Raw genomic sequence first — 13,886 nt, 5'->3', positions numbered from 1 at the left:
AACCGAGAACTGTTTGTCTCTCACGCGCTCCATCACTATTAAGTTTACAAATCTATCTAGTAGTAGTAGTAGTAGTAGTAGTAGTATCTGTCAACAAACAACTCCATCTATGTATTATATCTAAAAGAGAATTTTGTAAGATTTCCTGCGAGCAAAAAAGAAAGCCATGTCCCATGCCCCCCCACCTTCTGAAAAGGAGTTCCCACTATCTCTCTCCCTCTCCTCTTTTTGTCTAAGTGCACACCTGGATATCATAACCACCATGCTTTAGTTTCAAAACCCACTCTTTCTCTCTCTACTCTTCTCTTCACTTCCCTTCTCTCTCTCAATGATGAAAGAGAGAAGTTAAAAAAACAGATGGCAATAGTGCAGTGCAGGCCATTGGCCAGTCCGCCCGGACCACAACCACTACCAACGCGACGTACCTTTGTTAGATTCCATGAGCACTCGTCCTAAGATTCGCTATCCGCACCACCCCTTATCTCACGCGATAACGACCACTTACTTCTTTTGCCCATCTCTATCTATCCCCCTTCTTTATTCTCTTTTCTGTATATATGTATATATATATACATATACATATATACATCCTTTCTGGATTTTAAATATCTTGCCCCCATCCCCTCTTCTATTCCTCCTGCCTGATATCACCCTCTCACCGAACCCTCTCACCCCACTCTCTTATCTTATTGTATTTAAATATCCCCTGCATCATAACCCACTAACCACTCCTTTTGGTCGTAAAGTTGCTGACTTCCAAACTATTAAGCCAAATGAAATGTCCTAATAAGCTAAATGCTCGAGGACAAATTAAGTGGCCGGTCTTAGTTGACCCATTCGTATTGCAACTTTACTGATCACAAACTAAATTAACCAGCGAAATAAAGATGTAAAGAACCACAGAAGAGATGATAAAATCCAGCTAAAATTTCTAGAGAACCAATAAAACAAAATTATAAAAAGGAAGGGAAGGAAAGAGTAATATGTCGGTCTTCATACAATAATAATAACTTGGTGATGGAAAAATTTGAAATATCTCCTCTCCCTTCCACTGTGATCCACTATTCCCAACTCCCACGTGCGGGACTTTTCAAAACGGCACCACTTCCCGCTCCCTCGCGCGTGCGTAACGAACCCCGCCTCTTCTTCTCCTCTCCCGCCATCTCTAGCTCGATCGTTACGGCTTCCAAGCGCTCGCCCACACCAACGGTTGATCCTTCCACGAGAGAAACACCCCCGCGGTCTGGTCCTCCGCAGCGTTATCCTCCGCCAAGCGCATCGACCACCCTTCTCGGTACCTCCTCAGCAACGCCCTGACGTCGTCCGCCACGTCCTCGCTGAACGCGGCCGGCGCGAACCCGGCGTTCCGAATCCTCCTCGTCCAAGTTGTCGCAGTCTCCCTCCTCTCCGCCGACTCCGCAGCGGGGCATGACACCACGTCCACTACGGCCCGCCCTGCCGCCCGCTCCAGCGCGAGGCGCTCGTTGCTCGCCCTCGGGAAGCTCTCCTCCAATGAATCGAAGTAAGCGGAGAAGAATCTTAATGCCTCGCCGAAGACCCTAAGGAACGCCTCCTCCTCGTCCTCTCCTCCAACGAGGTCGACCTCCTCCTCCACCACCGTCACAATCCTAGGCTCGAGGCGGCGGATCGCGGCGAGGAAGTTATCCCGGCGGCGGCCCACCGGCGAGACCCCGCGGAGGGCGTTGACGCAGTTGACCGCGAGGGCGGCGTCGTCTTCCCGGAGGTTGAGGGCATCGAGGTCGAGGTCGGAGAGATCGCCGGCGTGATGGACGACGTGGAAGCGAAAGGGAACGCCCATGAGCCGCGCGAATTTCTCCATCCTCTGCCCGATCTCCTTCATCACTCTCTGCACCGCCGCCGACGGCGAGGCGGAGGAGACGATCGTTGTGATGGATAAGTGCGGGGTGTCGTCCGAGGAGCGGGTGGCAAGGGCTTCGAGAAGCGTCGGCCACTGCGTGCAGAACGTATTGCTCAGATCAAGAATGTGCAACCTCTGTTGCTGAGACGAGGAAATCGTGTTCGAAGATGCTTCCAAGAAAGATTCAAGAATCGCGCCGTTGGCGGCTACGTGGCCAAAGGAGGACCAGGGGCTGAGCTCCTGAAACCGGAGCGCCGTCCGCCGCGTCGATTCGAAGGACGTCGTGCGATCCGAGGCGGAGAGGAGCGTCCTCAGGGTGCGCGGCCCGGATGACGTCAGCCGGGCGAAGAGGCCCTGGAGGAAGTAGGACGAGATCTTCTGGTCGACCTCGCCGAACGGGGAGGACAGTTCGTTCAGCATCCACATCAGCTGCTGCACGCGCTGACTGTCGCGTGCCGCGACGGCGCGCGCACACTCCAGGAGCAGCTGCGCCGCCCAGCGGCCTGCCCCGCCGCCTGAGGCGGCTGCGGAGGAGGAGGAGGTGGGGGAGGAGAAGTCGAGGTTGAGGTCCGGGGGAAAGGAGGAGAGATCGGTGGGGTCGAAAAGGACGTGCGAGGCGGCTGAGGAGGAGGGGGGAGGGGTGGGGGTGGTGGAAGAAGGCGGCAAGTGCTTGGAGGAAGAGGAGGAGGAGAAGTCTTCATCCATGTAAAAGCTGTGGTGGTTGTTGCCGCATTCTTCTTCTTGGTAAGCGTAGTAGTAGTTGTGATGATACTGAAGGTGTTGGTTTTGTTTGGAAGATCTTGAGCTGCTTGAAGTGCGACTGGAGTTGTAGGATTGCTGGTCTGATGACTGTAAACTGACCAATCTAAAAAGTGTGTCCATCTAAATGTAAATGAGCAGCCCCACAAGTCCACAACACCTCCACATAGGAATAGGAATAGAGAAAGAGAGAAAGGAGTGGGTGAAGTGAAGTGAAGTGAAGGAGGGGGGAGTTTTAAAACTTGGAGAGGAGAGGAATGGGATTTAAAGGGGGGGAATCTCTCTCCCTCTTATTAGTGGGTTGTGACTGCATGCTTTTCTATGAGTTTGTGTGGGGGATGGGAGTAGTGATAGCTTTCCCTTTTCCTTTTTCCTGCCCTCTGCTAAGCTTTGCTTTACCAATTTTCCCCTTTACCTATGTATACACTTGTATATATATTATATATCAGCGATTAACATGATGGGGTTAGAATTCATCAAGGGAGGAAAGTTTCTGAGATGAACGAATTCGCTCTGACATGCACGAGAAGGGAGAGAGACAGAGAGAGAAAGAGGATATCAGGCGTGCCTAGCTATAAGAGAGGGTAGAGAGAGAGAGAGAGAGAGAGAGAGAGAGAGAGAGAGAGAGAGAGAGAGAGAGAGAGAGAGAGAGAGAGAGAGAGAGGGGAGGGGGAGGGGGAGGGGATACGTCAGGAAAAAGCTGGAGGGGCGTGCATAAGCATCATCATAAAACGCACCACCGTTCTCCCGAGACATTCTTTTGCTCCCTGAAACCCCTCAATTAGCTTCGGCAATGACCTGACCCATGCCTCCGGCATTCTTTTGCTCTCCTTTCCCAAAGCCTAAAAAGATTAATTTGTCTACTATAATGTAGCATGTAGTGGGTTGCCGGCCACAACTTTAGCCTGTAAGATTTGTATATTTGCTCTCTCGTAGAATATTGTAGAATGGTTGTATCGGGTTTTGGTAAATAATGATGATGGCTATGCGTAGACATGAGGAGGATATCCTTTGGTAACTTTGTGTGAGTTCGAGCTTATTTTGTCTCTACCTTCTCGTGGTAGAGTTGCAGTATTCGAGTATGGAGGAGGAGACATGAATCTCAAAGTAACTCTCTTGATGAAAAAGAATTTTTTTAAGGGAGAATTCAAGGATTTCATTAATTTCACTAAAATTAATACAAGAGACAGAGAGGGAGATAGTAAGAACTATTAACAATCTTCACAATTTGATAAACATCTACCCATAATAAAGAAAACACATTGTAACAAACCTAAAGGCATAAAGAGGAAGTTGCACGCAAGACATACCTCAGATGGTGTCGTAGGCGCAAAGATCGCTAGTGAACACTGTAGACCTAAACATGCATAGCCCTATAGGTAGAAGTGATCATCGGGTGGGCTAGGCCAACTAGGCTAGGCACTGTGTTTGCCGACTCGCCCGCAAGCGAGTCAGGATAGAAAAGTCTAGCTCATTACTGCCTCTCGACCCGTGAGAGAATGGGCTGGCTGGATCGGGTCATACTAGGCCGAACTTAATGGGTGGGTAGGATTTCGGAGGCCAGGCTAAAATAGGCCTTCTCATCGTTTCTCCTCATCGTCTTCCTCACTCATCCCCACTTCCACTTCTTCGATTCCCCTCCATTTCGCCATAATGTCAATGTGATGCGCTTCGTCTCCGACCTCCCCTTTCCTCGTCTTTGTCCTGTCTTTGCTTTCCTCAGCTCAGCAAAAGGAATGACAAGGATGAGTGGCGCTCGCCAAAGCTTGGCCTTCACTACAATGCCCAGCTACTTGCTGAACCTTGCCTCGGCAACCTCCACTGCTAACGACACCATTCTTCTCAGTGACGACCTCTTTGCCTGTACTATCTTTGCCTTTCCTAATTTCTTGCTTTTCTTTTCCCTTCTTTTTTTATTAATCTCGATCTCCAATGGTAATGAGGGAGGAGAATGTGCACATGGCAAAGCCAATGGAGCAAGCGGGGCGATACGAAGAGATGGTGGAGTTCACGGAGAAGGTGACCACCTTTGCCAACAATATGGAGGAGGAGCTAACCATCGAGGAGCCCAACATCCTCTCTATCGCCTACAAGAACAACGCACGGCGCACTTCGTGGGGATCTGTTACGATCTGACCACAGGTTAAGACGAGTCAAGTCGAGTCGAGTCAAGTTAGTTATTTAGCTTTATCTTATTGTTTTAAATTTGAAATAAATCAGATAATCTGCATATAGATCCGATCCGCTAGGGATTTTTACTCCTATAAATAAGAGTGGACATGTGTTGATAATCATCATGGAATAAATGTGAGTTTAGTTAGGTTATTATTTTTATTCTTATCTTTTACCATAGCCGTTATATTGTCTTTATCTTTCTAGGAGTATATTATAGCCGTAGAAGTATCTCGATCTTCCAAAACCTAGTCACCTTTCATCATCAGCAGCCACCCTATCTTACGGCCGTCCACCACCACCCTTGGCTGTCCGCCACAACGTCGGTTAATTACTATTTTGCCCTATCTGACCCTGCTCCATTATTTTAATCATAACGTTTTATCCGGATCTTTAATTAATTTTATTTTAAAGTCATTAGATCCGAGACTTTCGAGATTAGTACCTCTCAAAATATTAGGATCATTCTACAATCGTTCTAGATCTAGTTCGTAATAGGATCATCTCCTCTATCAAGCATGATGAGGAGTCCCCGGGCAAGAAGGGAGCTTTTGAGTTTCAAGCATAGGGCCTCTTTCTTACTAGGAGAGAGGAAGCTTTCGAGCACCTTGCTTGTTGGGAAGGAAATTTGAGAAGGCTAGAGGAAGGAGAAATAATAGGAGATTTAGGTTCAATTCCTGGCCGGGCTGGGTCGAGTTAAATGTTATATCATGGTTTATTTTAATGCTATAGGATGGGCTTTCCAGAGTTTCTAGCCAGGCTTTGGCCAGGGCTTTTGGGTCGGACCCAAATTAAGATGATTATGATGATGAAGACTATAGAAATTTATGAGAGCCTACTTGGTATTCATCAATATTTTAAATTTTGAGTAAGTTTATATATTTTTAAGTTTTAAGGCTCATATGTGACTAATTTTTATTTTTTTATTTTTCTATCCTTTTTTTGTAAATTTAAAAAAAATTCTGTATTTTTAAATAATATTTAGAATTTTACGTAATTAAAAATAGTCTGATCCGATATGACCGATAAGTATTATTTTTCCAAACAACCGATCCTGATCTCGATATTGGGAACCTTGAAGTAAACTAAGAGAGTAGTAATTGTGGAGACAAGCTAGGAAAGAGAAGGTGCAAAGCATAAAAAGTCTATGCTTGTCGAATTTTGATGGCGTAGGCATTTGAAATACCTATAATCAGCATCCTCCACTTAGAACTCAACACTCCATAGTCATAGCTACCAAAGAGAAGGTGCAAAGCATGACCTCCTTACAGAGAGAGAGATTCGCCCTCCACTACACCTCTGAAAATTCTTGGGGGACATAAGATTCCTTGACCAATTAGGTCTATAGATATAGAAGATAAAAAACTCAAGTCAAATCAAAGTCAAATTAAAGTCAAAAACTAAATCTAAATCTGTTTAGAAAAACCAAAACCTACTATGTTTGGAAAATCAATTGAAAATTTTAACTTTGAAAAACTATAACCTAGTAGGAGATAAAAATCCTAGTTCTACTCAAATAACAAAGGCCGAAATCAAGTCAATGAATGAAAATTCAAGTAAGAGTAAAAAAATGGAAAGCCAGATAAAAACAAGAAAAGTAAATTGTAGCAAAGATTATGAAATATTTTTTTAACGTGAAAAAACTTTTCTCACCTAAACGATGAAAAAATCACTGACCCACCTAAATCAAATCCATTTATTCACTTGAATTGTAGAAACAAGTTTCACTTACAATCACTCTCACCACACAAACAATTGTGATTGAAGTCCCTCACTTGCTTGAAATCATTTTGGATTAATTACTCTATGAGTAAAAGGCCTCATATTTGTTCAGCCACCAAGCCATAGGTAAATCCTTCAATCTATATGTTGTAGAAGATATTAGATAAATATTTCAGTATCTCTGATGCTCTAGGATTATCCTCAATTGTAGTATCAACTATCAAACATGTGAAGTAGTTCTCACTCAAATATGAAATATGTGCTCTATGAGAAAACTTGTAAACCCTCGAAGTTATCACTCTAATTGTCTTGAGTTGTCATTTGGATGTCTCACCCTTTAGTATTAGTGATTTGTACTAGGACCATCAAAGAAATTTCAAAACCCTTTTTTATTATGAAATTTCCTCTATTGTCATACGTGCGTCATTCAGATCCATTTAACTTGTCCAAAAGCTATTTAAGTATCATTAAGTGAAGCATTCCAGCTATCTTGATGCCCTTGTCCTCATTCAGACAATGCTTTGAATTTAGCTTGCAAAAATATATTTTCTTCATTCATGGAATTGATTTTTTTTTTGCATACATTGATCTTTGATAAGCTATGACGACCATATATGTGAATCTAGTTTATAGAACTCAAATATACGTAAATTTGTCCACGAATTTGTCATTATGAAAATATCGCACTTAAAATTTCTCCTTGGCAATCTCATGACAAAACTCAATTCCTAAATAATGCTCTAAGTTTATAAAAAATTTTAAGGTCAAGACACATAAGCTTACTTCAGATTTTACAATTAATCCTTACGAAGATAAAAAAAGAAAACTACAAAAATCTCGTGAAGCAGTGTGTTATGGAAATTTGCAAATATACTCCTAGCCAATTTGTTAAGTCAATTTTAGCATAAGCAATATGTCCCAAATCAATTTAATGGCTAAGTCATAGATATGCAATAAGATCCTAACATTGTATCAAGTTTTGCAAACATAAACAAGTAAGTTCCAAACTTGATTAAGCAAATATGTCAATATTTGCAATATAAGCATAATAAGCAGAGTAGATATAAGTCAAGTACATGCCGACATAAAATAAACATCCATGTTCACAAGCAAGTAATACTCTGCCTAAATCTTAGCTAGAGATAGTACCAAATCTACTCCCCGTTTTATCACAAATTGACAAGGGACTTAGACATGGAAAAGCAAATTATTCTAGGATGGAGGTGGATAGTGCTGACCAAAATTGGATGAAGCAGACCTAATCTTAGGTGCAAGTGTTGCTGGAGGTGCTAACATATCCTCATCCTCAGATTCAATATCCTCAACTCGAGGTCAAGCTCGACGAATCTGAGTAGCATTCTTCTGAATAGTGATGCTAGAGATCAACTTGAGGCATTGGACCACATCGTCAAATCAGTCCACTACGATGTCATCCATGATGCTGAGTCGAGAAATGAAAGCTCCAGATCTTAAATCAATGGAAACTCCACTGGTAATACCATGAATGCAGTACATGCGATCAAATCTAACTCGTTATTTCTCTTCTTCGTCAACAAAAGATGAAAGTTGATCAAGCTAGCCTTGTCGACCCATAGTCTAGTATTGTCAACCCATGGTAAGTGAAAGATAGATGTAAACATGTATGTTGTGAGTAGTGACTATCAATTTTATCCCTCTAACATAAGTGTCAATTGAGTCTAAAGTGTATGAAGTATTTGCATAGTCTCGGACGAATTCAATGTATGCCAACCCTTGTCAATAATTCATTCCACCCATGAGTTGTGAAAATGTTGGGAGAATCCTCATCAACAATATCTTTCGTAACGACCTATCTATCCATCAAAATTGGCCGATTTTTAAATAAAGTGTGATAATGAATTTTGTTGTGATCTATGAGGAATAACTTGGGGGAAGTGACTCACTTCCCCTTGAGGTTGAGGTCACTATAATCTAGAGACAAAAACCTCAATGAAATCCCACATTTTGGTGAAGTTTTCATGAAAATCCTAAACTAAATCCAAGGAAAAAGATGAAGATCATGAGAAAAACATTTTTGATTTGTAAAAGAGAATGAAATCCCTCAAAAACATCCACAATCTCGAGTTTGTCATTCTCTTGGGCTGATGAGCTTGGTGGAAAGTGAATTTTTCAAAGAAAACAATGGCACTAAATATTTTTATCTCAGACAGGCTATGGCATCCGGACACGTTCGTGTGTCATCCAAATGGGCTAGAACGTTTACAACATATCCCTAGTTTCGACGTCTTTGCTTACCTCTATGATAGTTATCTTTGTCTAGAATCGTTCAGGGAATGAACGAATGATTTTCTCACAACTTTGCTATCATGGATCATTTCTCAAAGGTTGAAGCTTAAGTTGATGATGCAACTCAACTTGGTGTAGAATTTATTGAAAGTTTAGAAAGTTTAACTTTGTGCATACTTTTATGAGTAGTTTCAAGAATGTCCCATGTTTCTTTTACTATTTCATAGGTATTGATACATCTGAACTCATCCTAAGAGACACCACTAAAGATGACATTAATTGTTTTGCAATTTCAGCTTATGTCATGATAGTCAATTTTATTCCATTCTCAATAAGCTTCATTGCTGTATTTTCTACTAATTTTTCAGTTGGAGGAGAGTATCCATTTACCACAGACTTCTAAGATTTGGCTATGCTTCTAGCTATTAAAATTGAAGTCTCTTTGATGAAAACATAAGTGATCTTATAAAATATTAACAAATTAATATGAAAATATGTAAAAATATAAACTTTTTGCGTTAAATATATATTAACCCCTTCTACTTTAGTTGAAAATTATTTTATCCTAGTTGAACTTTGTATCATTATCCCTCCTTAAATTGTTGACTAAGTTACAACTATTAAATTTTTCATGCAAATTAACTATGTCCATGTTTTTTTTAAAAGTACTACCAGTTCACACAAAAATATTTTATCCCTCTAAGTGTTTCTTTATATCACTACAATATGAAATTTATCTCAACATACATATTTATTCAAAAGAAGTAAAGTTATTTAAGTCATTTTGCTATCTCTTTTAACAATTTTTTTATTTGTAATTCGGTTAAAAGTTCAAGAAGGCATAGTAATATGAAACAAAGTTCAGGGAAATAAAACAGTTTTGTTTCAAATTAAAGTGGTAAAAATATATTTGACGCAAGCTTTTTTTTTCTAACAAAATTTATAAAGGAAACATAAGTACTTTACTAAGAATGAGCTCATCTTTTTATTTCTCTTTCCTAACCCTAGCAAAGTGCCGCATTGTTAGGGTTTCTTCCCTTTCCCCTTCCTTGCGCAGCAATAGTGTCGCCTTCCTCTACTTTCTCTTAGCAACTCTTACTAGGGGATGTGAGAGGCATTTCCTCCTTGCCCTAATGTCAAGCTTTCTCTTGGCCACTCTTCTCCAATCTTCTCCATTATCTCTAAATGGAATGATCTCTTGAGTTTCAGTGTGACGTGAAGTAGTGGACCTCATCCTCTCCATTCCCTTTCTTTTGCTTGCCTTTTACGATGGTGACTATGGAAGGTTGGAACCTAGTAGGAGCCAAACTCATCCTCTTCCTCCCTTTGCTCACACTTTCACTATGCTCCTCGCCTTGGCCAAGGAGGCTCTTCGGCTAGACTTTCGAATTAACTCGAAGATGATGGATATGAGACTTTTTTTTATTTCTCTTCTTCTTTCAGACTTATTCCCAAGAAAGAGAGAGTAGGGTATCTCCGCTCTTTGGACAGTTATTTTCTCTTTTTTTTCCCCTCATTTTCTATTGCAGGTTGATTATCTTTCATTCTTCAGCCTTCAGGATTCACGTGCTCTGTCTTAGACCACTAGATCATGGTGAAGCCACATGCTAACTCAAGGTCCTATTAATCTACCAAGGTTGTGTTTTTTTTTTTTTTACATTTTGTTTGTGCCATCGGGTTTGATACTTTGTTTTCATCTATTGTTTATTCTTGTGTTATAGAGTCGTCATTTTCTCACCCCACCCTTCTATATATCTGATTGTCTTCGATGTATTTGACATATGATCAATTAATTCTTTTAGCCTATCGATGTACCTTAAAAAAAGTTTGAGAATCCTAATCCTGCATAAACTCAAGACTTTGAGTTTTCATAATACTAATCCGTTACTCTTAGAGGAAGAGAACAAGGACGAGAGAAGAAAGCATCTTATCTAAAATAATGCTTGTTATAATCAAATCGATCAAATTAGTTTAATAAGCATGATTGATGTAAGGTAGAGGTTATTATGAGAACCTTCCCTTCATTCTTCTTTTGTTTTCTACAAGTTCGAATCATCATTAGAAATCCACCCCCTCGCATGGAGCTCTCGTTGTCTTTCGTCCCACATGCGAATTGGATAATAAGTTTCTTGGTTGTTGTCCCGTAAACTTTCCTTTCAATCCACGAAAGCTAAAGTACATGGACATCATCATTCGTTTGTCCTGCTCATAAGCCATACTAAACTACTTCTGGGACTAAATTAAAAGAAATCATTCGTTTGTCTTGGTTATAAGCAACGTTTAGTGTTTTGTTTAAATTTAAACGAATAGGACGGTTTCGTCTTGTCTAATATATCTCTTCAAACTCCGCAATTGATAAATACATCACCCAATTTTCGTCTTGTTTATAAGCTTGTGCTCACGTTACATAAAAGAAAGAAAGAAAGAAAAAAAGAAAGAAAAAGCCTGATTTGATAATCATTCAAATTTGATGAATACCCAAATAGTACAATCTTTTGTCTTCTTTTTTTCTAGTAATTAAATGGGTAAATATATTTACAAAGTAGTTTCTGCAAAGAAAGTTGCACAAACTTTTGTATTGGCCCCTTAATGGCAGCCTTTGCTTGCATTGTACCAGTTGTCGGTGGAGGAGCCAATGCAGTAGAAGGATTGTGCAGGGCCTTTAGCTGACATCCTTCTATCACCAGTGTGCTTGAATGATACTTCTGTTGAGCCTCCAGATCTGGGTCCCAAATCCAACAGAATTTGCCCATTTGGACGATTGGGGATTAGAAGAATAGATCAAGAGCAAAGAGGAAATATGTGCTAGAAAAGAAGAATATTTTTTTTTTGTCCGTGTTGAGTTCTAAATTTCTTCCTCAATGTCATCCAACTTATCTGATAAAGATCTCATCCAATAATAATAAATTTAGCTACGTATACTTCTTACTTTATTGCAAAGAAATAATTTTTATACTATAAATTAAAATAGTGTACGGATGGTTAAAAAGCTTGCCTTATTTGAGTGTTCTAGCGGCACTAGTTTAATTAGAGCAGCATTAAGTTTCGTGGAATTTTTTTTTTTTTTTTTTTTTTTGAATCCCTTGCATGATATTTTATTTACGAAAATATCTAAGTTTAAGTATATATATATATACTTAAGATGTGATTGTGCTATAAATTTCAGTAATATATATCACAAAACTTTATGAATTCAGAAAACAAATTAAGACATCCGATTTTAGTGCGATCCGATCTGTTTAGAAAGGAGGGTTGATTTTTCCAGAGGTGTCTTTTGCTCTTTAAACGCAACCACACCATTTTGGTGGGTGTAATTTCTATCCAATCTCACCTTGTAATTTTAAGAGTCCTTACAAACCTCTACGGCAGCAACTTTGTAAGGTTGAAATGATCATGCTGGAAATCACATCCTTTGTAAGAGTCTTCACCTCTCTTTTAAGTACATTAGTTTTGGCAAAAGGGGGAAAAGTTAATGTTATTATGTTTAACTGAGTTAAACAAATGGAGTTAAACGGTTACACAGATTATTCTGATTTATATTGATCATTTGAATTATAAGTAGGAATTATTTGGGTACCAAATAGATTAGTGAGCTATAACCTTAATTTATTTATGACTCAAACCTAATTATATTAAATCTCAACCTTTCTAAAACTTTTATTAGTAACCTCTTAAACGTGAAAAGAAATAAATCCTACTATCCCATCCCATACCATCAAGTGATACCATTTAGAACCTAACTACATAGGCTGATTTGGCTCGTTAAATTAGTCCAAAAATGGACGGTATAAATATATATTACACTGGAAGGTAGATTGTTGGGATCCAAATGTAAGGAGTGAAGATATCATTTCATAGGACTTTCTCTATTCCACACATGACACATGGCCTCCTTCCCACCAATCTTTTGGAAATCCATGCCTTCTTTTGAGGTCACACTCGATTGAGTTGGTCTCAAATCTCACGAGAAAGATTCAAAATTAACAATAACAATAATAATATCCAGATGAGGTGTCGCCGCCTTAAAAAAGAAGGGGGGAGAGACCAAATGGATCGGCATGGCTTTGTTGTTGGATTTAAATATAGTTGCCGTTTGCCATCTCGGATTAAATATTTTCTTGTCATGATGCGATAAGAGTTGGTCCTTCTTCTTTTCCTATGCAACAGTGCTTCGAGGAATCTTTTCTCCACTTTATATTCTTTTTCTTCTATTACTTTCGTCTTTTAATAGTCTCTTGTTAAGTATATGATTGCCTCTCTGGCCGGCTATTCCATGATGTTTACATCCTAACTTAGACTTAGTGCTCTTTAATAAAGTCCTTAATGTATGCTTAATGAAAAGAAAAAGAAAAAGAAAAAAATAGAAGCATGCATATCATACTCATACAGTATGTATATATATATACTATATAGATGTTAGATAATATCCAACGCATAAGGACAAAACACCCCTATGATAAAATATTCTAAGAATAAGAGTATGCATAAAGTTGTCCTTTGCCAAGAAGCATACCTTGACATAGTGCGCCATACAGCCAGCCATATGAGAGGAAGAACAGTAATGGATTATGTAACGAGTTTTTTTTACTAAGAGGTTTCTATTTTGGACACGTCAGCTACCACAGAACCAATTAGTGTTTTATGTAAGCTGTAAAGCACTCACTAGAGCTTTTGTTCACAATAAGTGAGGAGAACCTCTCTAATTTATCCAATTGCAACATAACCAGCACTTGCTGGTTTTCACTCATGAGGTTGCTAGTCTTTGGAGGAAGTGAGAATCATAATTAAGTCATTCGATTAAAATCTGGTCTTCCCTTACTCATGAATTGCAATCGAACACAATCTTTTTATCTAAAACCAGTGATAAAGACCGATCCATGCATCTTTTAATCTGTTTTTGCCTAATGCAACAGTAAAATACACTCTAACTTTCTTTATCAAACTGTCAAACATTTCATATCGAGTGTAAAACAAGTTTCACAGGCTAATTCTGCTGGTATCAAATGTAAGCATTTGAGAATCCAAATTTACTTAGCAAGCAAACAGTCCAGCTCATACTTGTATGCAAGTAAAATTTGCATCTCTCTTG

At 39.7% G+C, this 13,886-nt stretch overlaps 1 protein-coding gene across 1 annotated transcript; it reads right to left on the bottom strand.

The window, feature by feature from the left end:
- Positions 1 to 909: 909 nt before the first annotated feature.
- Positions 910 to 3,171, bottom strand: LOC140787784 (protein SHORT-ROOT 1). The gene has a single exon (XM_073136884.1). The coding sequence runs from the start codon at positions 2,759 to 2,761 to the stop codon at positions 1,178 to 1,180; it is 1,584 nt and encodes a 527-aa protein (XP_072992985.1). The 5' UTR covers positions 2,762 to 3,171; the 3' UTR covers positions 910 to 1,177.
- Positions 3,172 to 13,886: the final 10,715 nt, after the last annotated feature.

The sequence above is a fragment of the Typha latifolia genome, chromosome 4, assembly GCF_019914945.1.
Source record: "Typha latifolia isolate L0001 chromosome 4, TyphaL0001v2, whole genome shotgun sequence".
In the NCBI taxonomy this organism is placed as follows: domain Eukaryota; kingdom Viridiplantae; phylum Streptophyta; class Magnoliopsida; order Poales; family Typhaceae; genus Typha; species Typha latifolia.
This window is presented reverse-complemented; position numbering and strand designations above follow the sequence as displayed.

What these genes read in the sequence shown, in the direction of transcription:
- LOC140787784 (XM_073136884.1), bottom strand. Translation starts at nt 2,761, where the DNA reads ATGGACACACTTTTTAGATTGGTCAGTTTACAGTCATCAGACCAGCAA.